The 20665-nt window shown below is 43.8% G+C and overlaps 1 protein-coding gene across 1 annotated transcript in view; it reads right to left on the bottom strand.

Moving 5' to 3' along the window:
* Window positions 1-363: 363 nt before the first annotated feature.
* Window positions 364-20665, bottom strand: part of ext1b (exostosin glycosyltransferase 1b) — a 55656-nt gene continuing 35354 nt past the window's right edge. The window contains exons 2-11 of the mRNA XM_085901555.1: window positions 15176-15269; window positions 13179-13286; window positions 12289-12408; window positions 9081-9213; window positions 8168-8286; window positions 6477-6572; window positions 3932-4021; window positions 3361-3521; window positions 3104-3275; window positions 364-2792 (exon numbers count right to left, since the gene is read on the bottom strand). Of these exons, the coding sequence (XP_085757681.1) occupies window positions 2607-2792; window positions 3104-3275; window positions 3361-3521; window positions 3932-4021; window positions 6477-6572; window positions 8168-8286; window positions 9081-9213; window positions 12289-12408; window positions 13179-13286; window positions 15176-15269 (1279 nt within the window). The 3' untranslated portion in view covers window positions 364-2606. The remainder of the gene's footprint in view (window positions 2793-3103; window positions 3276-3360; window positions 3522-3931; window positions 4022-6476; window positions 6573-8167; window positions 8287-9080; window positions 9214-12288; window positions 12409-13178; window positions 13287-15175; window positions 15270-20665) is intronic.

The raw sequence follows: 20665 nt of genomic DNA, 5'->3' as shown, positions 1-20665 counted from the left end.
TGGCCTGTGACTAGGTACACCTGAAAATTCAACTCATTTTTTTTTCCATCTCCATAGAGAGTTAATAGCGGTAGAAAGACATGACATTCTATTTAATCCTCTTATTTTGTGACTGATCATCATAACCGTTTGAAAGGTTTCAGATTTACTGGAATGAGACAAAAATTCATGTGGTTAATTTCTGTCAATGTTTTTGTTTTCATAACTGAAATTTCAATGTGTGTAAACTTGAACACTAACAAATTAAAATGATCTAATGAACAAATTAAATGGGTATCAGGCTTTTTCTAATTCATTAAATGATCATATATAGTAAGTCTCTCTCTCACACACATACACAAGAAGTCAGGCGAGCGATGCAGGTATCGTCAAATGAGTTTATTTTATTATAAATCATCCTTACAAAATCATCATTTGTCTATCTCATTTGTAACCTCTATAAAAGTCTTTACATAGTAGGAGGCGGGGAGAGGAGAAGGCATCAGGACAGCCCCACGCTTTGACCTCACACATCAGCTAAATCACGTGATCACGGCTGCGATGATAAATAATCCAAAACATGGTTGCGTCATGATGTGCAAACACAAAGATGGGTGGGGGTTGGGGTTGGGCTTGTGTTGTGTTGACATGACAACAAACGCTCCTCGGCAGTGCAAGAACTCACGTTGACCAAAAAAAAAAAGGCACAAATGAAGATAAACGCCAACACTCTGGCACATTATTGTTTTGATTTCTGGACACCCAAAGTAAAAGAAAAAACAAAAGAAAGTCGACAATGAGGCAAACGTGTGCCACGTGCACAAACTTTGATGTTTTACTGAATGTTTCCATCTGCTGCAGCTGCTTTTACAATTTGACTCCCGCCGAGATCCAATTTTAGATCAACGGCGTATGTGATCGTCAAAGTTAAAAACCTCAGACAAATGTACAAGCGGGATTCCGATGGATGTTTCCCAGGCAAAACAAACAAAGCAAAGCTGGGCGGTGTTATCGACGTGTGAACATAAAACTGAATAAATACTTGAACTCCCCTTAACAATGCAGGATCATCTGAACGTAACACCTTATACTCCAAACAGTCCCGTTTACCAAAAAAATAAATATGTTCATGTACAGTGCAGGGAATTGTTGGCAAAGCTGTGGAATATGCAAATTTTTTGTGATGACAATTACTCAAACAATCAGGCATTTGAAGAAAGGCTCAATGTTGATTTAAGACAATGGGGAACTGTTGATGAACACTTTTGCAACAAAACAAATCACACGTTCAAAGCAACAGGATAAGAGGGGAAAAACACAATTAAAAAAAAAAATAAAAATAAAAAAAATAACAGGGCTTCTTTCATGATATGCTGTTGATTTGTTTGGATAGCACAACATTTTAATCTGTCGAGTCAAATTTTTGAAGTGCCGCCCTATACCTTTTCAGCCTATTACAATAACGAGATGATTGCTGACCCTTTTGATGTTTTTATTCCATGACTTCAAATAAGAAAAGCTCCTATTTCCCTTTGCATTTGATGTGACATTTCCGATATTAGAGTCAATCTCACACTATATATGGCACTGTTGCATATTCTAAAATAAAAATGACAGTGAGTCACAGCTTTGCCTGACAGAAAGGCCACCAAAAGCACATTTCTTTCATTCAAAATGTCCGAGCGGACTTCTGATCTTGTCGTTGGAAAAGATCGGCTGCCAATTAGGGTGCAAACTCTTTGATCGTAACATGACAGCATTGTGTGGATACATGCTGTTAATGCAATACACACATATATATATGTATAAAGAAAACTATGGCTGGCCAGAGGGGGCATTTTAAATGGGCAACTAGTTGTCTCAAACTATTACAGGTGGCGAAAATGTGCAATAAATAATTCTAAAGGCAGACCTGATGTCCAAAAATGGCACACCCAGGAAATGATGGTGATGGTTAAAAGGCCGGCAAGCAAGTTACACTTGAGGCCAACGAAGCAGGATGAAATGGCAATTTGGGTCAGAACATCCAGGTTTTGCTTCATTTCATCACAAAATGTTCATCTGCAAAGGACGTGGGGAAATAGACTCGGCTCAATTTACGATTGGGGACAGGATTCTCGGAATGAAACAAACATTAGTTAAAAAAAAAAAACACCCAAAAATAAACCCCACAGGACTGAGAGCAGGATATGAGATTTCAGGCTTTCGATAGTGGCGAACAGGAGGAAACATGATTTTTTGTTTTGTTTTGTTTTTTAATTTGATCAGGATATACTGACCTCAATGTCCTTAAAATGAAAAATTAAAAAGTATGCCAACCCTCTCAGAGACAGCAGCTGATTTGTACAAAAATCAAATCAGGCGATAAAGCAGTGTTGGGGGGTCGGGTTCGGGTACCAAGAAGTCCAGCAATCGCGCCCCGATGCCGTACGGATTGCTCGGAGTCACCTTGTAGGGATCCGCCCCCCCCAAAAAATTCTATCCAAACCACTGTTTTGTGTCTCCATCTGTTCTCTTCTTCGGAACCCCCAAACATTTGTTCAGCAACACGGCGGCACGGCGTCATCGTCCCCCGCCCTCACGCCTCCCCCCAGGGTAGGGTCCCCCCCGAGGGGGTGCCGGTCCTGTCAGAGCCTCTCGATGTCCTTGTATTTCTTGCGAAGGATGGACACCTGGTCCTTGAACAGGACCGGATCCAGTCTCATCTGGGAGCGGACCAGCGGCATGGTGCCAAACCAGCTGGCAAACTTGTTCATGCACGTCTGCCGCTGAGCGAAGTGGTCCGGGTCGGCCCAGCGAGATGCCCTTGAAGACTTTTTTTTTGGGTGGGGAAATGAAATAAAAATGAATATTCAGCGAGCGTCTAATACAAACATTCACATGCACGGCAGCGTTTCAGCTGTCGGAGTTTCTATTTGCTGAAATCAAAAGCTCTTTCAATCCCAAACATCTTAACAGGTCAAGTTCCATTTGAACATAAGTGCTTTTTATTCGATAGCAGCTTTCGCAATTCATGCATTCGTTTGTGAGTTCTTTGGACAGCGTCTGCTTGAATGAGGTCAGAAAAACCTCCCTGAGCTGCCACATGGACTCATCCAAAAACTTGTAGATGTTGCTGCCTCACCTGTCCCATCATTGTCTCCTTGTACTGTTTCTTCTGGGTGACTTTGATGGGTGGGAGCTTGGTGATGGCAGAAACCAGGAAGTTCATCAGGATGTCCTCGCAGTTGGCCAGCTGATCCACCATTGTCTTGAGACTGGAGGGCAGGTAGTTGGTGTACAGGTAGTGGTAATACCTGCAAGACACGGCAGGAACCGGACTCGTCCATCAAATGACTTTTTTTTAACCATAATGAAAGACGGGAGGGAAGGAACTGCTACCTGTGGTAGATGGCGGCGCCCGTCAGCACCATGGAGTAGTCATTGGTCCACTTGGAGGTGTAACCCCAGCGCTCCTTGTTGCCGTCCCAAAAATGGCTACGTGCCGGATAGCCGACTATTCGCTCGGGAAAACTCTGCCACACAGTGAAGGCAAAGTCCACCTGGAGACAAACCGCAGATGACATTAGAAATGTATGACAAGAACTGCGTGTCAATTTTGTCAACACATTCTAAAAAAAAAAAAAAAAAAAACAAAAAACAACGATAACATAAAAGGAAGGCATTTTTTCCTTGGAACATGGAAAAGGTCATTTGAATGACAACATTTATTATTCAAGGCCATATGCGTTGATGTGACCTATGCAAGATTCGATTGACCAGATGGTTCTTCTTGAATATTGATTCATCCCATCACGCATCATTGGGCTATTTGGAAACTAAATCCTCAGCCCGAAATTGACTTCCAACATCTAACTCCTTCTAAAACTGGAAAACAAGAGGAAAGCTCTTTTTTTTTTTTGGTTGACCTTTAGTTGCCTTAACGGAAATCATTTGCGAGACGTCAACACACCTCTGTGGTGGACAACACCGTGTCTTCATCCAGGCTGAGGACGGCATCGGTCACGATGGCCTCGTAAGGGAGGAATCGGCTGCTCATCACCTGCGAGGCGAGACGTGGGGCAAAGTCAGGTCAAGCGTGCAGATAGATCATCCAGGATTAGTGCTCTCTCTTTTTATTCCCAAGTACAACCCACTGAAATCAATCAGCTGTTCCAATGAATCTAGAGGACACAAGCCGTGACATCACTAAGCAGATCTTTTTTGCTGTACTGACAACAACGACGACGGAATGCTCCATTATTGGATGCGGAGTCATCTTTCTCTTCTGAATCGATAAACACAGAAGCCACGCAAGCGGATCCCACTTGAGTCCAACGTTTGGAGCAAATGTTCTCCAGCCAAAATATTAGGTACACCTACAATGACATGCAATCATCCAATACATTTCTATATACTGTATCATGGAAGGCCATGGAGGATTGTGGGTGGTTTCGATCAGCCTGGCTGAAAAGCACCCAGATGGGAGCGCAGCAGACTCCCTCCCTCTGTGTGTGTGTGTGTGTGTGTGTGTGTGTGTGTGTGTGTGTGTGTGTGTGTGTGTGTGGTCAGCCTCCCTCCCACACAAACAAGAGACATCTCAGAAATGCAGCACCGTGATGGGCACGCATATTTAACTAAACACCATTTAAACTAAAAACCTGAGGAATCTTGCAATGATTGACTGCGTACCTCTTAAAACACCATTTGCTCTTCTACTTCAATGTCAGTTGACTTTTTTAAAATTTGGATTTAAAAACACTGGAAGAGGGCTCTGTCGGAAAATTCATCAAATCATTTTTTTTCCTTTGCTATTTTTCAGTTTTACAATTATTTTGTGTCGAATTTGCAGAAATGTCGTAAATAATGTGTTTAGTTTGTTCTTTTCGGAGGCATTGGTTTTGGAAAACAAACCAAAAAAAAGATTCTGAATACAAAACCAAATGAGATGCTTTTAACATCGAGGGAGCCAATTTGACGACTTCAATTTTCCATTAAATCGTACAAAGTGCACAAAAGATGAAATACATCAAATTATTCCTTTTCTAGGTTGTTTTGACCAGCTGTCTTAATACTTAACAATAGGATCATTTTGTAAAAGTGGAAATATGATTTCCACCCCACCCACTTCATACGAGTGTTTGGCTTGCGGCCCTTGTCGTCAGAGGGCGAAAGAGACAGTGAGGATGGAGAGGAGACGGGAGAAGTGTTCCCTCCCACTCACTTCAAATGAGGCTTCGCTGTGTCATCATTACGCCTGCTATCTCCTGCGGGCACGATAAGAGAAACAAAACAAAGCCATCACCCCTCTCCAGGATCGCTACTTCTCTAGACAGCCAGACAAAGTTGAGTGGACTAGTAGGACAGGAGGGAGTGTGTGTGTGTGCAAGTGTGTGCGCGGTGACAGCCAGACCAACGGAGTGGCGGAATAACAAAAGAAAAGGGAGAGGATGAGAGGCGAGTGTTTCCAAACCCCAGGTGGTTTGTAACGTTAGAAGTGCGACATATTAGCCCGGGGCTTCCCGGAATGTGAGCTCGCTCTTACAGCAAGAATCTGCCTCTGAGCGTTTTTTTTTCTTTTTTTTTTCCCAAAGTACAGAAAAGGCTGGCTCGGACGGCAAAAAAAAAAAAAAAAAGGACCACCGATGTGGGATTGTCACGAGGTAAGCGGTCATTAAGCGGACTTGAAGATGGAAGCGGATTGATGTTAATCCAGTAAAGACGGCGCATGGCAAATTCTATTTGTCGAGCCCGTTTGTTCCTACGGGGGAGGAAACAATCGTTAGCATCATAAATATCAAGCCAAAGGCCAGACAGCTTTTTGTAACAGCTGTGCACAGTCATTTGGAGAAAATGTGCCACTAAAGACAATAAACGGAGGTTGTTGGTTTTTTTTTTTTTTGTGTGTGTTTTGTTTCACATCCTGCATCACTAATACGCACTTGGAAACATTGGGTGCAAATTGCAAGCTGCTTATAATAGTTTGGCGTTTTATTTCATTTGGACTTTTTCTTTTTCAAATTCACATTGAGTGTCGCTTTGTTTCGTTTCAATGAAAGCTCAACAAAATTAAAATGTCATTTCAATTCGTTTGCGTAGTGCAAGGGAAATATATCATCTCTCCTCAGTTTGGTAGCACACAGTAAACACAACCAGCCGCATAACACAGGTCCCCCCCCCCCCATCCCGTCTACAATTCTATCCGTTGGTCAACAAACATACTTTCACGACCACTCGGAGCCACAGAGGGAGGTAAACCATAAGGTCGGTAAACCGCTGCATGAGCCGTGCTGACATGACAACCAGCTCCTCTTCCACACAATACTATTTTGTGGCAGTCTATTTTGGCCTATTACAGAGTTTTAATTAAAAGCACCCAAATTGTTCTTTAGCGCCGCACAAATTGAAAATCATTCACTTCTAGACGCTCTCCAACTGGATGAAGTCGAAAACAATATACAGTGTGAAAATCTGCTTATTGCAGGGCCATGATTGGAAGTCATCAAAAAAAGGCTCACCTTGTTCTCGCCTTCGATGACGATAACGGGTACGGAAGTGGAAGGCCAGCGGTGCTTGGCGGGGAGCGGCTTGTCACAGTTCCACAGCACAATGATCTAGAAAAAAACCAAAGAGACTTTCAAAACAACATTCCCGGTTGAATGTTAAAGAACCAAAAAGTACACAAAAGACGTCCTGTTTTTTTGCACACGAGGAAATGACTTTCTGGGGTCATGGAAATGTTCATTCATGCTTGTTGGGAAACATGCACCATGTGATCGCCGCCTAACACGCGCTGGTACGTTCTCATAGCTCAGCCTCCTCTTATCTTGTTTTATTTGGATATAAACTGGAGTTAGCTATGCTCCCACTCTAAACAAATTCTTCCTAGCATTTCTCGACATGTTTTCCATGCAGTAAGATAGACTGCAATATTGGGCTATGTTGTAAAATGCGTTTGCGGGTTCTATAAGGAGGACAGATGGCATCTTCGCCAGCTCTCTCAGATGGTGTGCACGGCAATGACCGCGGGGAACAAAAAGTGAATCGCGATCAAGGCTGCAAGAAATCGGTCTTTCTCCGCATACACAGCAGAAGGTTCACCATGTCAAAAACTGCCCAAGTGTGTTCAAAAGCTTTTTTTTTTTCTCTCCCCGTCACCACATCAAATTTAGATTTCATTTTACCTTGACTGTTATTCCCAGTCCCTCTCCTGCATTCATTTATTTATATCCTCATCTACTCGGAGCCCGGCAGTGGTGGGCTGTGTACCTGGCTCTTCGTGCCAACGATATATGCGTCGGTGAGCAAAAAAAAAAAAAAAGGTCAAATGTTTGCAGAATATTCAATAGACAAAAACAGAACCTCATATTATTTGGAGGATTATTTTTCTCCTCCTGAGTAAAAAGTCGAGATGCTTAAATCCGTGGCAGCTTTGTAAAAATAAGAAAAATATATAGCAGCAACCCACAATTCAACCTTTGAAAAAGCTCATTTATCTTCTGCCAATTCATTTTACTGAATGAGAATTAGGTGTCAGTCAGGGAGCAAACTTTAGTACAACTTGACCTCGCCTCTGACTAACCTTACCACAATGTACTAAAGCGGTCATTTTGGTAGCCTTCACAATTTTAGTGAAAGATATGAAGGAAAATCGATGAATTGAGAACAATTCAATGACTCATTTGAACTCAAAATCTGCTATTAGTTGTCCAATGTGTAAAATATGCACCAAGAACATTCCAGCGTGTTGATATCTCTTCTCACGGTGTCAATAAAAAAAAAAAAAGAAGATAATATTGCCTTTTTTTACTCTGCTCCTGCACCAACACACTTCCACTGAAACTCACTTTCTTTGAGAAACTTACACAGCAAATAAAAAGGGAGACACACACACACACACACACACACACACACACACACACACACACACACACACACACACACACACACACACACACACACACACACACACACACACACACACACACACACACACACACACACACGCACACACACGCACACACACGCAGCCATTGGGGAACAAATTCCATTTCATTTCCCATGCTGTTAAGGAGCGAGCCCAGGAATCGATACACGATGCTGTGCTGAAAGGGGGCTCGGCTGCCATGGAGACAAATGCGCCACAGCTACAAAACGCTGTTCAGGTTCAATCCATCAGCGTCAACACAAACACACACACACGTTTCACCTGTGCACAGTACTGGGACTTGGCCACGGCCACCAGCAGTTTGAGGATGGGCTGGGACTGGGACACCAGATTTGACACGGCGTGGATGACGGCTGTGAACTTTGGAGATGGTTTAATACCTGAAACATAACGTGACAGACTTCAAAAATGAAATCAGGCAAATCCATAAAACGCGGCTGACCAACTGCTAGCCATTAGTGTCATTTTGAAAAAAAAAAAAAGCCATCTGAACGGAGCCGGGAGACCCACAAACATGATGGAGCGGAATGACACAAGTGCAGGCAGGCTGTTCTAATGCTCGGATGGCGTCCGTCTTTGGCGTGGACCGCTCCATTCTCTGGCTTTCATCCCATCCGGCACATTACAGAATCAGCACATCTCGCCAGCTGAATGATTACTGCATCATCACCAGCAGCCAGTTTGATCCGGCCTTTTAATACCTACTACTTGACTAGTTTGTGATTTTCCAATATGGACGTTTATACGACAAAAAAAAAAAAAAAAAAGATGCCTTCTGTCTATTTGACCGAAAAGCGCAGTAAATCTCCCTCTTATTCGTCAAAGCCAGTCGTATTGATGAATGTGCGCGTAGAGGAATGATGGAGTGAAGACGCGGGGGGGGGGCCCGAGAGGTCCGAGAGGTCGCGGGGGGGATAACTCGGCGCTACTGAACCGCAACGGCGCCGCCGAGCGCTGACTTAAAAGCGATGATGGAGAGGCCAGTGAGTCAGCAGGACAAATACGAGCATTCGTCAAAGGGCCGTTCCTCCGCTCGCTACGCTCGACGGGGGCAGTCCATCAAGACCAAAGGCCGTATATTTCTACTGTTCAGACAAGCTGAGGAAAATAAATTCACTCGCCGCGTTTCCTACACGCTAACAATCCAGTGCCGTGTTGAATGCATGCTACTGACCAAATGTGGCGTAGAAGAAGGGGAAGTCTCCAAGGTAGCTGGAGTACTGCGACAGAGCAAAAAGCCCCCCGGGGTGAGTGTTCCACATCAGGGTGCTCCGGGAACTGTGCTCCAAAAGGCGATCTTGGATGATCTGGAAAACATCATATACCAGGCTCCTGATAAGGCGTTCATCTTTCATTTACCACGTGAGGTGCTTCCGAGTTGAAGGGCTTGGCGGCTGTGTTCAATGTGAATACATTAGCATAGTTTGAGAAGAAAATGGAAGGACCCTGTGGACTCCAGGGATGCCATTTAAAATGGCAGGAGTGCATTTTTTAATTTCCACTCATACATGATGGGAATAACACAGTTTGACACAACATTGGATCCTATGTATCCATTTTTTTTCATAGTACTTTAAAAAAAAAAGTGAATATTTGAACGAGGCTTACAAAGCAATCACAATTATTATTTTTTTTTTTATAGCTTCAGCAGCGACTCTGGATGGCGTTAAGGGCTTTTTTTTGTCGACACACAGGATTGCACTGGCTTTAATGGCTCCAGAATGCATCTGCATTGACACATCACACCCTCGTCGTTCCAGTAACAATATCATCAGTTGCATCTAAGCAGGAAGTCAGTCAGGGCCGCCAAAATGAAGCAGTCACTCAGAGTCAGACGGCAGAATGGCCACTATTCTCTTGGCCTCGGCCGAACAGAGATATTGCTACCTTGCCCTTGAGCCAAGCTAAATTGCTTCAGTAAAACAGGCGCAGGTTTAGGGGCCGTGTTTTATGGCCGCTATTGAAAAGGGGAGGTGATGGCTGCTGGCTTGGTAACTCACAGGAGAATCTGCTGATTTGTAGTGACGGCTGAGCAGCTGATAGCTATTTGAAAAAAAAAAAAAAAAGTTATTATGATAGCTGGAAGGGCCCCACCGTGATAATATTGACAAAGCAACATAAAAATTCTTCATAGCGAGGGGCAGGAAAAAAATGCAAGGGGTGAGCTTTTTTTTTTTTTTTTTAACACCCCCCGAGCTCGGTTTCATTTGCTTTTGCCGGAAAGATTAACGCGGCGGCCGTTGACTTATCTCTCAAAACACTGAGTGCCACCTAAAAAAGCCACAGCCCTTTCCACCTTACGACGGGGCAATTTGGCTCGCTTGACTGGCGCTCCTCCCCCGTCAGCAGAACCTTAGTGGCCACGTGATGGACGACTCAATCTCACCTCCCAACAGCCACAATCAACCAATTAGAGCATGACAGATAAATCCTGCTTCTCGGGAAAGTGCGCAGTCTTTAATGGCTGGCCTTTAATAGACGTACCAGCAACTCACATTTGACTGTATTGACCTTGAGATTGGTGGCAAGATGTGTGATGGGGGGGGGGGGGGGGGGACCATCCTGTCGCTGCACTTTAGGGGCTGGGCGTGGAGGGGTCATGAAAAGTCCATTGAAGTCCAAAATTCTTTCATTCGATTGGAATCAAACGCGATTCGGCCGACAGTCGGCCAATCAAGTTGCCGCGTACATCGGGACCGTTTTAGTCAGGTTGGCTCGGTGTGTTAAGGAGATTTGGATTCAGCGTGGACGGTCGTAGGGTCGACGGGATGAATTAACCATGTCGCTTGTTATCTGGCGGGGCTGCCACGGCAACGCCATTTACATATGTCAGCCCTTCTCGGCCGGCCCTGCTCACCTCACTTTTTACAGGACAGTCAGTCAGGATTAAGGGCGAGCCGCGTTCCCAAACGCTGGCATACGCTGAGTCACCTTGCTTGGTGCCTGGGTGGTGCGCCGTGTGAATCTGAGCTGACAAACCTTGACATATGGAGATGTGCTTTTGACTGCATGTGACAATGACGCTTCACCGTGACGCGTGCTAGCTAACAATAAAGCTACGATAGACGACATCGAAAGGCGTCTCCGTGCTGCGGCCGTGACAGATTGAGAGTGTGGAAAAGCTGCAGAGGCAACAAAATGGCATTCCCGCGTGACTCGGTACGAGGGGGAAATTAAACGTAGGATATTATCTTATGAGCAGGAGAAGAAGTCGACGAGAGGAAGGCTTATTAAGCGTTGCCTTTATCCGTTCCTCGGTAAACAAATTTGATGAAGACGTTCCGGTCACAAACTTCATGAACTGGGTTACTGTTGAATAAAATATGAGGTCAGGAGATGAGAACTTCAACTGCGTGTTTTTCAGGATTGTGGAAGGGAAAAAAAGTCCAAATAACAGAATGAGAACGAGAAATTCCAAAGCACGCCTGCGAATAGTCGCTGTGATGGGAAATGTTGGACACACTCGGAGCCACGTACTTTGCGTCACCGGCAATTATGTTGCTGTGACTGATGTGACACTCTTTGGAAATGACTCTCATACATGACAAGGCTTTTAGACTTTCAACATTTCTTCCTTTTGACATGAATAATTATTTCTATCATGACAACGTACCATTAGAAAAAAAATAGTCATTATATTTAATGAAAACTTACTTCTCATTTTTTAGATATATTTTATATATATATATATATATATATATTTTTTTTTTTTTCTTTTTTTTTTTTAAATATCTTTTTTGACTTGGTTATATGACTTTCTAGTTAAACAGACATGCAGGGTACATTTAACACAATGGGCCTTTTGTGCTTGCAATCCAATACACACTTTTGCAGAATTATGAAGGGATGATTCCATAAGGAACTCATTTCCAAAGCACGATTGTTTCACTGACTATAAAGGTCAAGAGTGTGGCCACGGCAGTTGATGTAAACCTGCCCGTTGAGACGGAGCCTTTTTCAGCTGATGCCGTTTCAACCACTTTGACTACAAGCACCACTAATGCTGTGAAGAGCACGAGAATCAATGGTTGAGTACTTCATCACTTATCGTCAACTACAACCAGTCGCGTTTATTCTCCCCTATTCATCGTGCTACAGAATAACAGACTGTTTATTGAGATTTTTTATTGATTTATTTTTTAATGAAAAGGGATTCCAGCGTGAGCTTCTCGCTGCTTTTCCGAACATGTGCTTTACATTTCAGTGCTGTCTATAAATGACAGCGTCCCCCGCCCGCCGCTTGGCTCGCTGGCGGCACGACGCCGAGCAGACAACGCGGAACGAAAGCCAGATTTGATCGAATGTGCGCTGACACCGCGGCCCCTGAGAGGGTGATTGATGACGAGGGTGCGGATGGGTGCACGTGTTGGTTGGCTCCTCACCTCCAGTGTGGTCAGCACTATTTTTTCCACCGAGGAAAAGTAGGCCTCCCACAGGAACTGCGTCTGCTGTCTTAGCGACAGGATCTTATCCTGGTGGATGGAACGCACCGTGGTAGGAACCTGCAAAAGTCACAATGCCTATCAGAAATGGCGCCTTCTGCTGTGCATCACTCGGCCACCGGGAGGGCAGTACAAGAGTCATGCAGCAAAGAATTTCACAACGACTGATTGCCTCAGTATTGGGCAAAAGTTGTTTTTTGGAGAGCAGAAAGAAAAATGATCAGTATTGATATATTGTCAGTTTACATGTGTTGCTGCACCGTTTGTGTTTGAAATTGATTTCCACGGATGTGTTATTTGTTATCCCATCCATCTATGCTATGTCTCAGCCTTAAGATAGTGTCCTTTAAGTGTGGTCATTTAAAATTTTGTTTGATATACTGAATAATCATACAGTATTTAAAAGACTAGGATTGTAGTGAGATGCCGGACAGCATATTGAGCTCGGATTAGTTTCCTCTTAGCCGAAAGACTCAATGTCAAACAATGTTACTCCGCACTTGATTCAAATTTCAGACTTAATTGGCATATAATTAGTTTTTTTTCCCCCTCCTCACTCATGAATATGATACAGTTCTATCTACTTGCTCATTCTATTTATTTGCCCTCTGTAAGAAAAAGTGAGAGTGAGTGATATTTCTAGGACTTGCTATCGCTGCCCCCAATTGAGTTTGGGTAGACGAGCCCTTGACGAAAACAACAATAGTGCAATCAATTGAAAGGAAGAAAGAGCCTGCGTTCAGCACTTTGCAAGTCATAGCCAGCTTTTTTTATTTCAGGGCCGGGAGTGCTGGCGTTTGTCTCGCCGGTACCGTTTGCGGCTGATTTACCTGCAGCAGGAGCCTCTCGTCACCGATGACTGCTGCCGTATTCCAGTTGATGATCTCCGAGAAAGGCAGCTCCCAGCCGTTACTGAGCATCACCGGCACGCATGCGGCCTGACACACACACACACACACACACACACACACACACACACATGGCAGAGTCAGACAAGATAACAACCACTTGGCATATATATACAGGGCTTCAAATATAAACGATCTTGTAATCGCCATATTATGCTCAGATCAATTATTCCGCTATCACAAATCAACCTCTTTTGAAATGAATTCGAACCTAGTTTTGTTGTTGTTCTTGTCGTTAGCTTGTGATTTCACTTTTGGCACATAAGACAAAAGCGTCAACCTTCCCGATTAGGTTACGATAACTAACAATCTCCGCGCGCGCTCTGTGCTCTTTTCCTAGCTCTACGACACGATTCTTTAGTCGCACGGGAGACACAAACAAACAAGCTCGTAAAAGCCGCATCGACACATCACCCCGGCCTTATAAATGCCAAATGTGGAGCAGGTTAACAAACAGTAGTTTACACATCCAGGTGTTGTTGCTGGGTCAATACGTGCTCCCCAGAGGAGAATTCATGTTGAGAAAAGCGCGATTGTGTTGCTACTGGAAACAAAGAATGATGACTGGGAGTGCAAGTAAATGCAAAAAATGACCTGGATCCTGTCGCCGTACCCAACAACCGGTTTAGGATTTGACCGAAAAAAAGGACACTCGATACATCAATTTGGATTCCTATTGATTGTTTGTAATGAGGAAAAATGGAGGCTGCCAAATTAACTGCATCAATATTGTATAGACAAAAGTATTGAGACGCACCTCATCAATCTTATTCCCTCCTCCCTCCCTCCCTCCCTCCCTCCCTCCCTCGCTTCCCCTCTTTCTCCATACATCATCGAAAAGCCCAATCTAGCTTCTATTTTTAAAAGTCACCGCATGGCGCCGTACTACTTTTGTCCGAGTTGTGCATCTCAGCAGCATGCAAATGAAACTGCCGCCTGCGAGCCCTTCGGACTCAGCAATAATCAATAATTCTATTTTGATTGTTTCATTAAAAAAAAAAAAGTTGTGATGAGGCTGAATGTGACCTTTGGGAAGAGTTGCGGCCTTGGGATGGAGACACGGGAGCAGCTGGTGGGTGTGTGTGTGTGCAATAGTGTTTGTGAGTCTGACGTCATGACGACCCTGTCGCTCCGGGGACGTAAAGGTGTCACCTCGACCGCAACTGGCCCTCGGCGGCCGTCCGCTTCACACATATGCGTGCGTGTGCGCGCGCACACACGCACACGCACACACACACACACACACACACACACACACACACACACACACACACACACACACACACACACACACACACACACACACACACACACACACACACACACACACACACACACACAGTTTGCTGCCTCTGGTAAGAATTGCTTTGCCCTTGGAAGACAGCCTGCGAATCCTCTTTCTTCCCTCTCCCTAGTCTCAACAGTAAGTCGATGCATCCAGTGAGTCAAATAGTGAAAGTCAAGCGTGTTAAAAATAGATAGTGGTGCAGATGAGTGAGGTAAGTGTATTTATGAGGTGCTTATGGTTAGATGAGGTAAAGGACAGTGCAGCAGTAATGTACAAGAGGCCAAACGAGATGGAAACTGCAATATACGTATCACTTCATATGCTGAATGGGCTTTTTACAGCTGGCATTGTGCTTGAAAAGCCTTGTGGCATGTAAAGTTTGTTGCTTGGAAAGCATTGAAGTGTGCTCACAAAAATGATAAATAATGTGTGAATGAAAATTCTCGATAAGATGGTAGTATTAGATTCATTATTAAAAGGGCGATAACCTTTTTTTTCCCATTGGTCCATTAATCAAAGTGAAACAATTACCAATGTTCTTAATGGTGGAACAAGTGAAAGAGAAAATTGCTATTCACGTGGCTTGTGGGTATGAATCGCAGCATGCTTGTGTGTGTGTGTGAATGTCTACCTGCAGGGCCTCCAGAAAGCGAAAGGAGCCCAGCCTTCTGCCTCGGGGTACTAGGCAGAAGGTGGAGTTGTGGAGCATCTCTTTGTAGTCATACCTGCAGAGACACAACACACAGGTCAAAAGGTTAAATGGTACCGTTGGATTCCAACTCTGGCTTTCTTGCGTTGACTTTACGGTGGCTAAATTGCGAGGCGCATTGAAATCAAAAACAAGCACCGACGGACACTTTTAAGTCTTGACATTTTATCTTTCCGGAACGTTGGAGGAAATCTGGAGAAAATCCATGTCAGCCTGGGGAGAACATGCTTCACAAGGACATGTTGACATCATCGCTAAGACCATTTGACCGCACATGATGCATTCTTGAAAGGAATGAAGTGAAATACCTCGCCACCTCCACTCATTTCACTCATTTGACTCCTTTTCATATCTCCCGACAACATGCTGGCTTCTACCTCCTGGCGCATTGCTCAATCCCCCTATCTCCAAAAGCAGGGGGGGGGGGGGGGTGTTGGGACGCTTCTTCCCACCCTGGCCTCTCCGCTGAGGTGTGTCTTATTGCTCACCAAACAGGGCGCTCGCTCGGCCCTGCCAGGCGTAATGAGCTGAGAGTGACACCTGCTTCTACCACGCGCTTTGTGTGTGCAAGATGTTCACATTGAGAGCCCGTAGGTGTCAAACTCAAGGCCCGGGGGCTAGATACGACCCGCCGTATCACGAATCCATGATTTTGATCATAAACTCAGGGGGGGGGGGGTGTGTGTGAAGGATTAAGTGAGAAGAAAAACAGAAAATCTTTCGCCATAAATCGATACCAAGTGAAGGTTACAGGAGTGACTGGCGCCGTTCGGCACTGCTGCCATTACACAACGACGGGATGGTGCCTCATTTGTTCTTTAGCATTAATGAAGAGCAGGGACGTGACAGCGCATGATAACAACCCACCCTCATTTACACCTTCATGCAAACCGAGCTACACATCATGTCACCCAGCGTCTTGGCTAAAAGTGTGTGTTTCATCCATCATGGGCAAAATTGAGAGGGCTGTGTAAAGTCCAGGTGGAAGACGAAAATAGGATGAGCCATCACGCTGTGTAAATCCACCTTGGCTTTACCTTCTTCCTGCCTCCCACAGTTCCTTTCCTCATTGCTTTCTCATACTCTGTTGACTCCGGAAATAAGATGTCGGCCTTGTTTTACTTGGGCTGTGTGACAACAGCTCTTTTGCTGTGTTTGTCCTTGAGGCCTTGTGGTGGCTGAAAGAAAAGCACCACTCACCCCTGGAGGTGTTAGCTGACCTTTTTATTTTACTCACGAGTATGCAACGAAAGCAATCCTCGGTTCAGCATGACTCATACACCGATTTGCCACCAGCTTGGGATGCGAACCGTTGACCATTCTGTCGATCGTGTGGTATTGATTGTTGACTAATTGTGCCAACTGATACAAAATGGGAGGGGGGGGGGTTGTTCTAACCACAAGCGTAACCAAATTATTTCAGCTAAGACCTCAGCCTCATTAGGGGAATAGCATTAGTTACCAAGAACAAAAGCATTAATTATCTATACACAATAAAAAGAAATAAAAAAAAACCTTCAGTTTACGGGTTTACGGATTAATGACATCTCAATTCATATCAATGGCAAAAACTGATTTGATATACTACTAAATTGAATTAGAAGCTAAGTCACAGAATAAATTGAACTCCCAAGTCAAGGTAGCACTGACTAAAATCAAATCAACTCAGAGGAAGCCTTATCTTGACAAGCCATGATACAAACAGCATTATAGTGGGAGCAGCTTCTAATAACATTTGAATGATTAAAATAATCAATTAATTACATATATCTGGTAGTGATCATCTTAGCGTCATTATCCTTTCTCGAAAATGACATGTCCTTTCTTTTTTTTCTTTTCTTTTAGAAGTGAGCCGAGATGATCTCGGTGCCGGGCGGCTCGCCAACAGATGCTTAATCGCCTCCAGTTGCTTGAATAAGAAGCTTCAAAGCTGAAAGATCCAATTTGTTGCATATTAAGAATGCTTGCATAGATCACGCCCTTGCCCAGACCATTCGCTCCCCTCCTAATTTGTGTGTGTACTCTCCAGCGTAGGATAGCATTTGTTCATTTTGTACTCATGAAGCTTTATCGCCTAAAACAAATCTCCACAGAAAAGCTCTCGCTCTGCGTTGTGTTCTTTTAGTAATTGTAAACAAAAAGCTTATAAATATAAATGTCACCTCGCCACAGATGTGCACATCTGTCTCGCAAATAACTCCCAAACAGTCCAAGAAAGCAGATTCCAGAAGTAATTAAAAAGGAGCTTCCTGCTCATTATCAAAGTTGAAGCATATTGTTGCGTGTTCCCAGGAGACTGGAACAGATGTGCAGCTTGAGTGAGGTAAAAGAGGCGGGATGCAACTGTTTTTTTCTTTTTTTTAATATTAAATATTTTTGAATATTTTTCTAATACTTTTTTTTCCTAAATATTTCATAGAGGCTAATTAAAAAAAAAATTGTGAATACTGAATATAATTTAAAGTTCCGCCATATAAATATCAGAAATAAATTGGTCACAGTCTGTGGCTAACTTTTTAATGACAGTACTTCTAATTAAGAGTGAGAAGCTTTCACTGCTCATCTTTAAATAGCTTTAAGATCTGCTTGAAATGAGGCATGCGAATCCTCGGCTGCCTCTGCACTTTTTACACTTGACTGCAAACGCAACGGAGCTCTCTGACAGTGCCAATCAAAACTTAAGTCTATTTTTAATGTCAACACTTCTGGCATGCATTTGATGATGGCAATGAGTATTTATGAAAAAAAAAGCAAAGGCGGGAAAATTCATGTGTTTATGTCTGATGTAGTCCACAAGTGCAGACATATAAATCTGCGAAACATCTGGATGTTCAGGACAAACTTCACCTAACATTGAAACAATTGAAAGGAGCTATTGTATCAACATTTTTTCGTCACATTCCTAAGAATCCACTCATGTTATTTTTTCTGACAAGGTTTCATGTGTGATGACTTAAACTTGATGTGACATTCACTTCAGGGGACATTTTTTACTGAAGATCTTAACCTGGAACATTTTTTTTTCCCCCTCCATAGCTGACTTTCCATCTTAACCCACGCGTCTTGGGAGAATTCCCCTCTCAGCTGCCACGATACGAACCCCCTGTAACATTAATCTCATCTATCGTACAGGTACATACAAGTTTCCTGGAAAGTCCCAGGCACTCCTAAATCGCTGGATGAGATGGGAAAGATTTCCCAAGTCGGTGCGGTATTTGGCCTGGTAAGGTGGTGGCTGTTGGCCATGTAAGATTAAATCAAAAAAGAAAACATGTACACAGACACGTAAACGGACTCACAAGGAGACAAAGTCAATCATCTGAAGTCAGCAGGGATTCTTTTTGCCCTCCAGCCACTCACTCAGACTGATTGTGATCTACCTCAGATGTGAGTCTGAATATCGTACAAATAGCCCGATAAGACGTCTTCCTGACATGATACTAATTCACTCTGATGCCTTCATCCTGGCAATCTTTTCAATTTGTCCCATCGCATTTCTATCGCTGACAACCGAAGGAGACCAGTCTTCAGTTACATTTAGCGTCTGCGCGGAACAGGAAGTCGGATTACGGAAAGTCTATAACGGGAATTTTTCCGACGTCCGACTTAGAAACATGAATTAGCTGCAATGCATGTACAAAATGGGCCTTTTTTCCCCCAGCAGTCTGCAATGTGGCATTCGAATTCCAAACTGCACACAAGGAGGACAGGCATGAGGTCAGATTTGGTAAAGTTGTCTTTTGCACGCAGCTGGATGATTGCTCCTCTACATCAACAATCAGTTCACACTCAAAACACGTGTATGCACACAAACACACTTCAATCAGTAATTGGCGCCGCGCTGTGTGATCTTGCAGATATAAAAGGTCCGGGCTGGGTGGATGCTCGCTGGGGACCAGCTGTGGCTTCTTACGCCGCACATCCAGATGGCCCCCCCCCCGGGGGGGAATGCCTGTTCGTTTTCTCCGTTCGTGTCTCCAAAAAGTGTGAGGCCTTTTCAGATTTAGACATGTCCGTGCGTGTTCTGCGGTGTCTTCTTTTAAAAACATTGACACATTTTGTCATCAGAGCCACTGAAAACGAGGAGGCCCGTGGACTCGGAGCGCTTTCATCTCAACGCATACCTGTGCAAAAAAAAAACAAAAAAAACCCACGCTAATCTGAAGCGAAACCTGAGTTCATTTGTATCCATAAAAACGCAACCCTCAGCGTAAATGAGAGGTTGCCCCATCTGCAGGCAAACAATGCTTGCGGTCTGTGCCAATAGGTGAGCAGAAACTTAATCACCTTTAATTTCCTGTCTGCTAACACATTCTAATATATTCCCTCTGAAGACTCTTCAAATCAAAATGTAATTGTGTCCTAGAGCCAGCTGGGTCTCCTTCTGCATGGAGAGAAAGAGAAATCCAAAATGTCTGGGATCTCCCGGCCTGTAATTTGTCCACATTTCCTTCTTTGTAATGTTACATTGCTGCAATTTAACGTCTGTAATATAACAAGACTATTTTCAGAGTCGGAAGAAAGCCCTCGCTCTGTTTAACCAGTGCCGGATCAGTGGAGCAGATTATCTGTCAATCACGTGCTCGACACAAGGACAAGTTTACACTTCCGTTTAGTGTCTGCGTAGGGCAACCTTGTGCTAGAGAAAACTGGAAACTGCTGTCGGACTAGGAAACGTGCATTGCAATGCCACTTGAAGTTGGAGTATCGACTTAGAAAAGAAAAATCAATCAATAAATAAAATTGAGATGAAAAAAGAAACAAAATCAATAAAACTTTATAAATAATATACATATATATTTAAAATAAATAATGAACAAAATATATCGAAAACTTTAAAAGCAATTTTAAACACAATAGAAAAAAATCTTTTGGTATGTCGACTTTGTGACACTGGGGAGCATGGTGCAGTTGGAGACAATTTGAGATGCCCGGGGTGTGTGTGTGTGTGTGTGTGTGTGTGTGTGTGTGTGTGTGTGTGTGTGTGCAACACCGAGCATAGAAGGGAGGGGCAGCTGTCAATCAGAGGCAGAGAGGCAAGCAAAGCAATAGGGTACCCAGTGGCTTCATCAAGCACCATGTGTCAGTCATAGCCAGAGATCACACTGATTGTCTGTCGGCACCCGTCTGAGAGCAAGAGGGAGGTGTTTGGTGTGCGTGTGTGTCTGCACGAGAAAAAAATGACAAGGATGGGCTATGAGAGACAAGTCTCATGCAGAGAGGGATACAAAAGGACAGAGAAAATAATGAGAATGAAAGAGAACAGAATGTCTTCTATGATGCAATTATGATTCAATTGAGATTTTTTGCCATCAATTATGCAAACATATTCAAGAGACACGTCAAATATTGATGGGCTCTTCAAACTTCTCACACTGCATGTATTGAGAAGGCGAAAACTTAACCTGGACC

Source organism: Syngnathus leptorhynchus, chromosome 20 (genome assembly GCF_054491065.1).
Source record: "Syngnathus leptorhynchus isolate UIUO chromosome 20, UIUO_Slep, whole genome shotgun sequence".
Classification (NCBI taxonomy): Eukaryota; Metazoa; Chordata; class Actinopteri; order Syngnathiformes; family Syngnathidae; genus Syngnathus; species Syngnathus leptorhynchus.
This window is presented reverse-complemented; position numbering and strand designations above follow the sequence as displayed.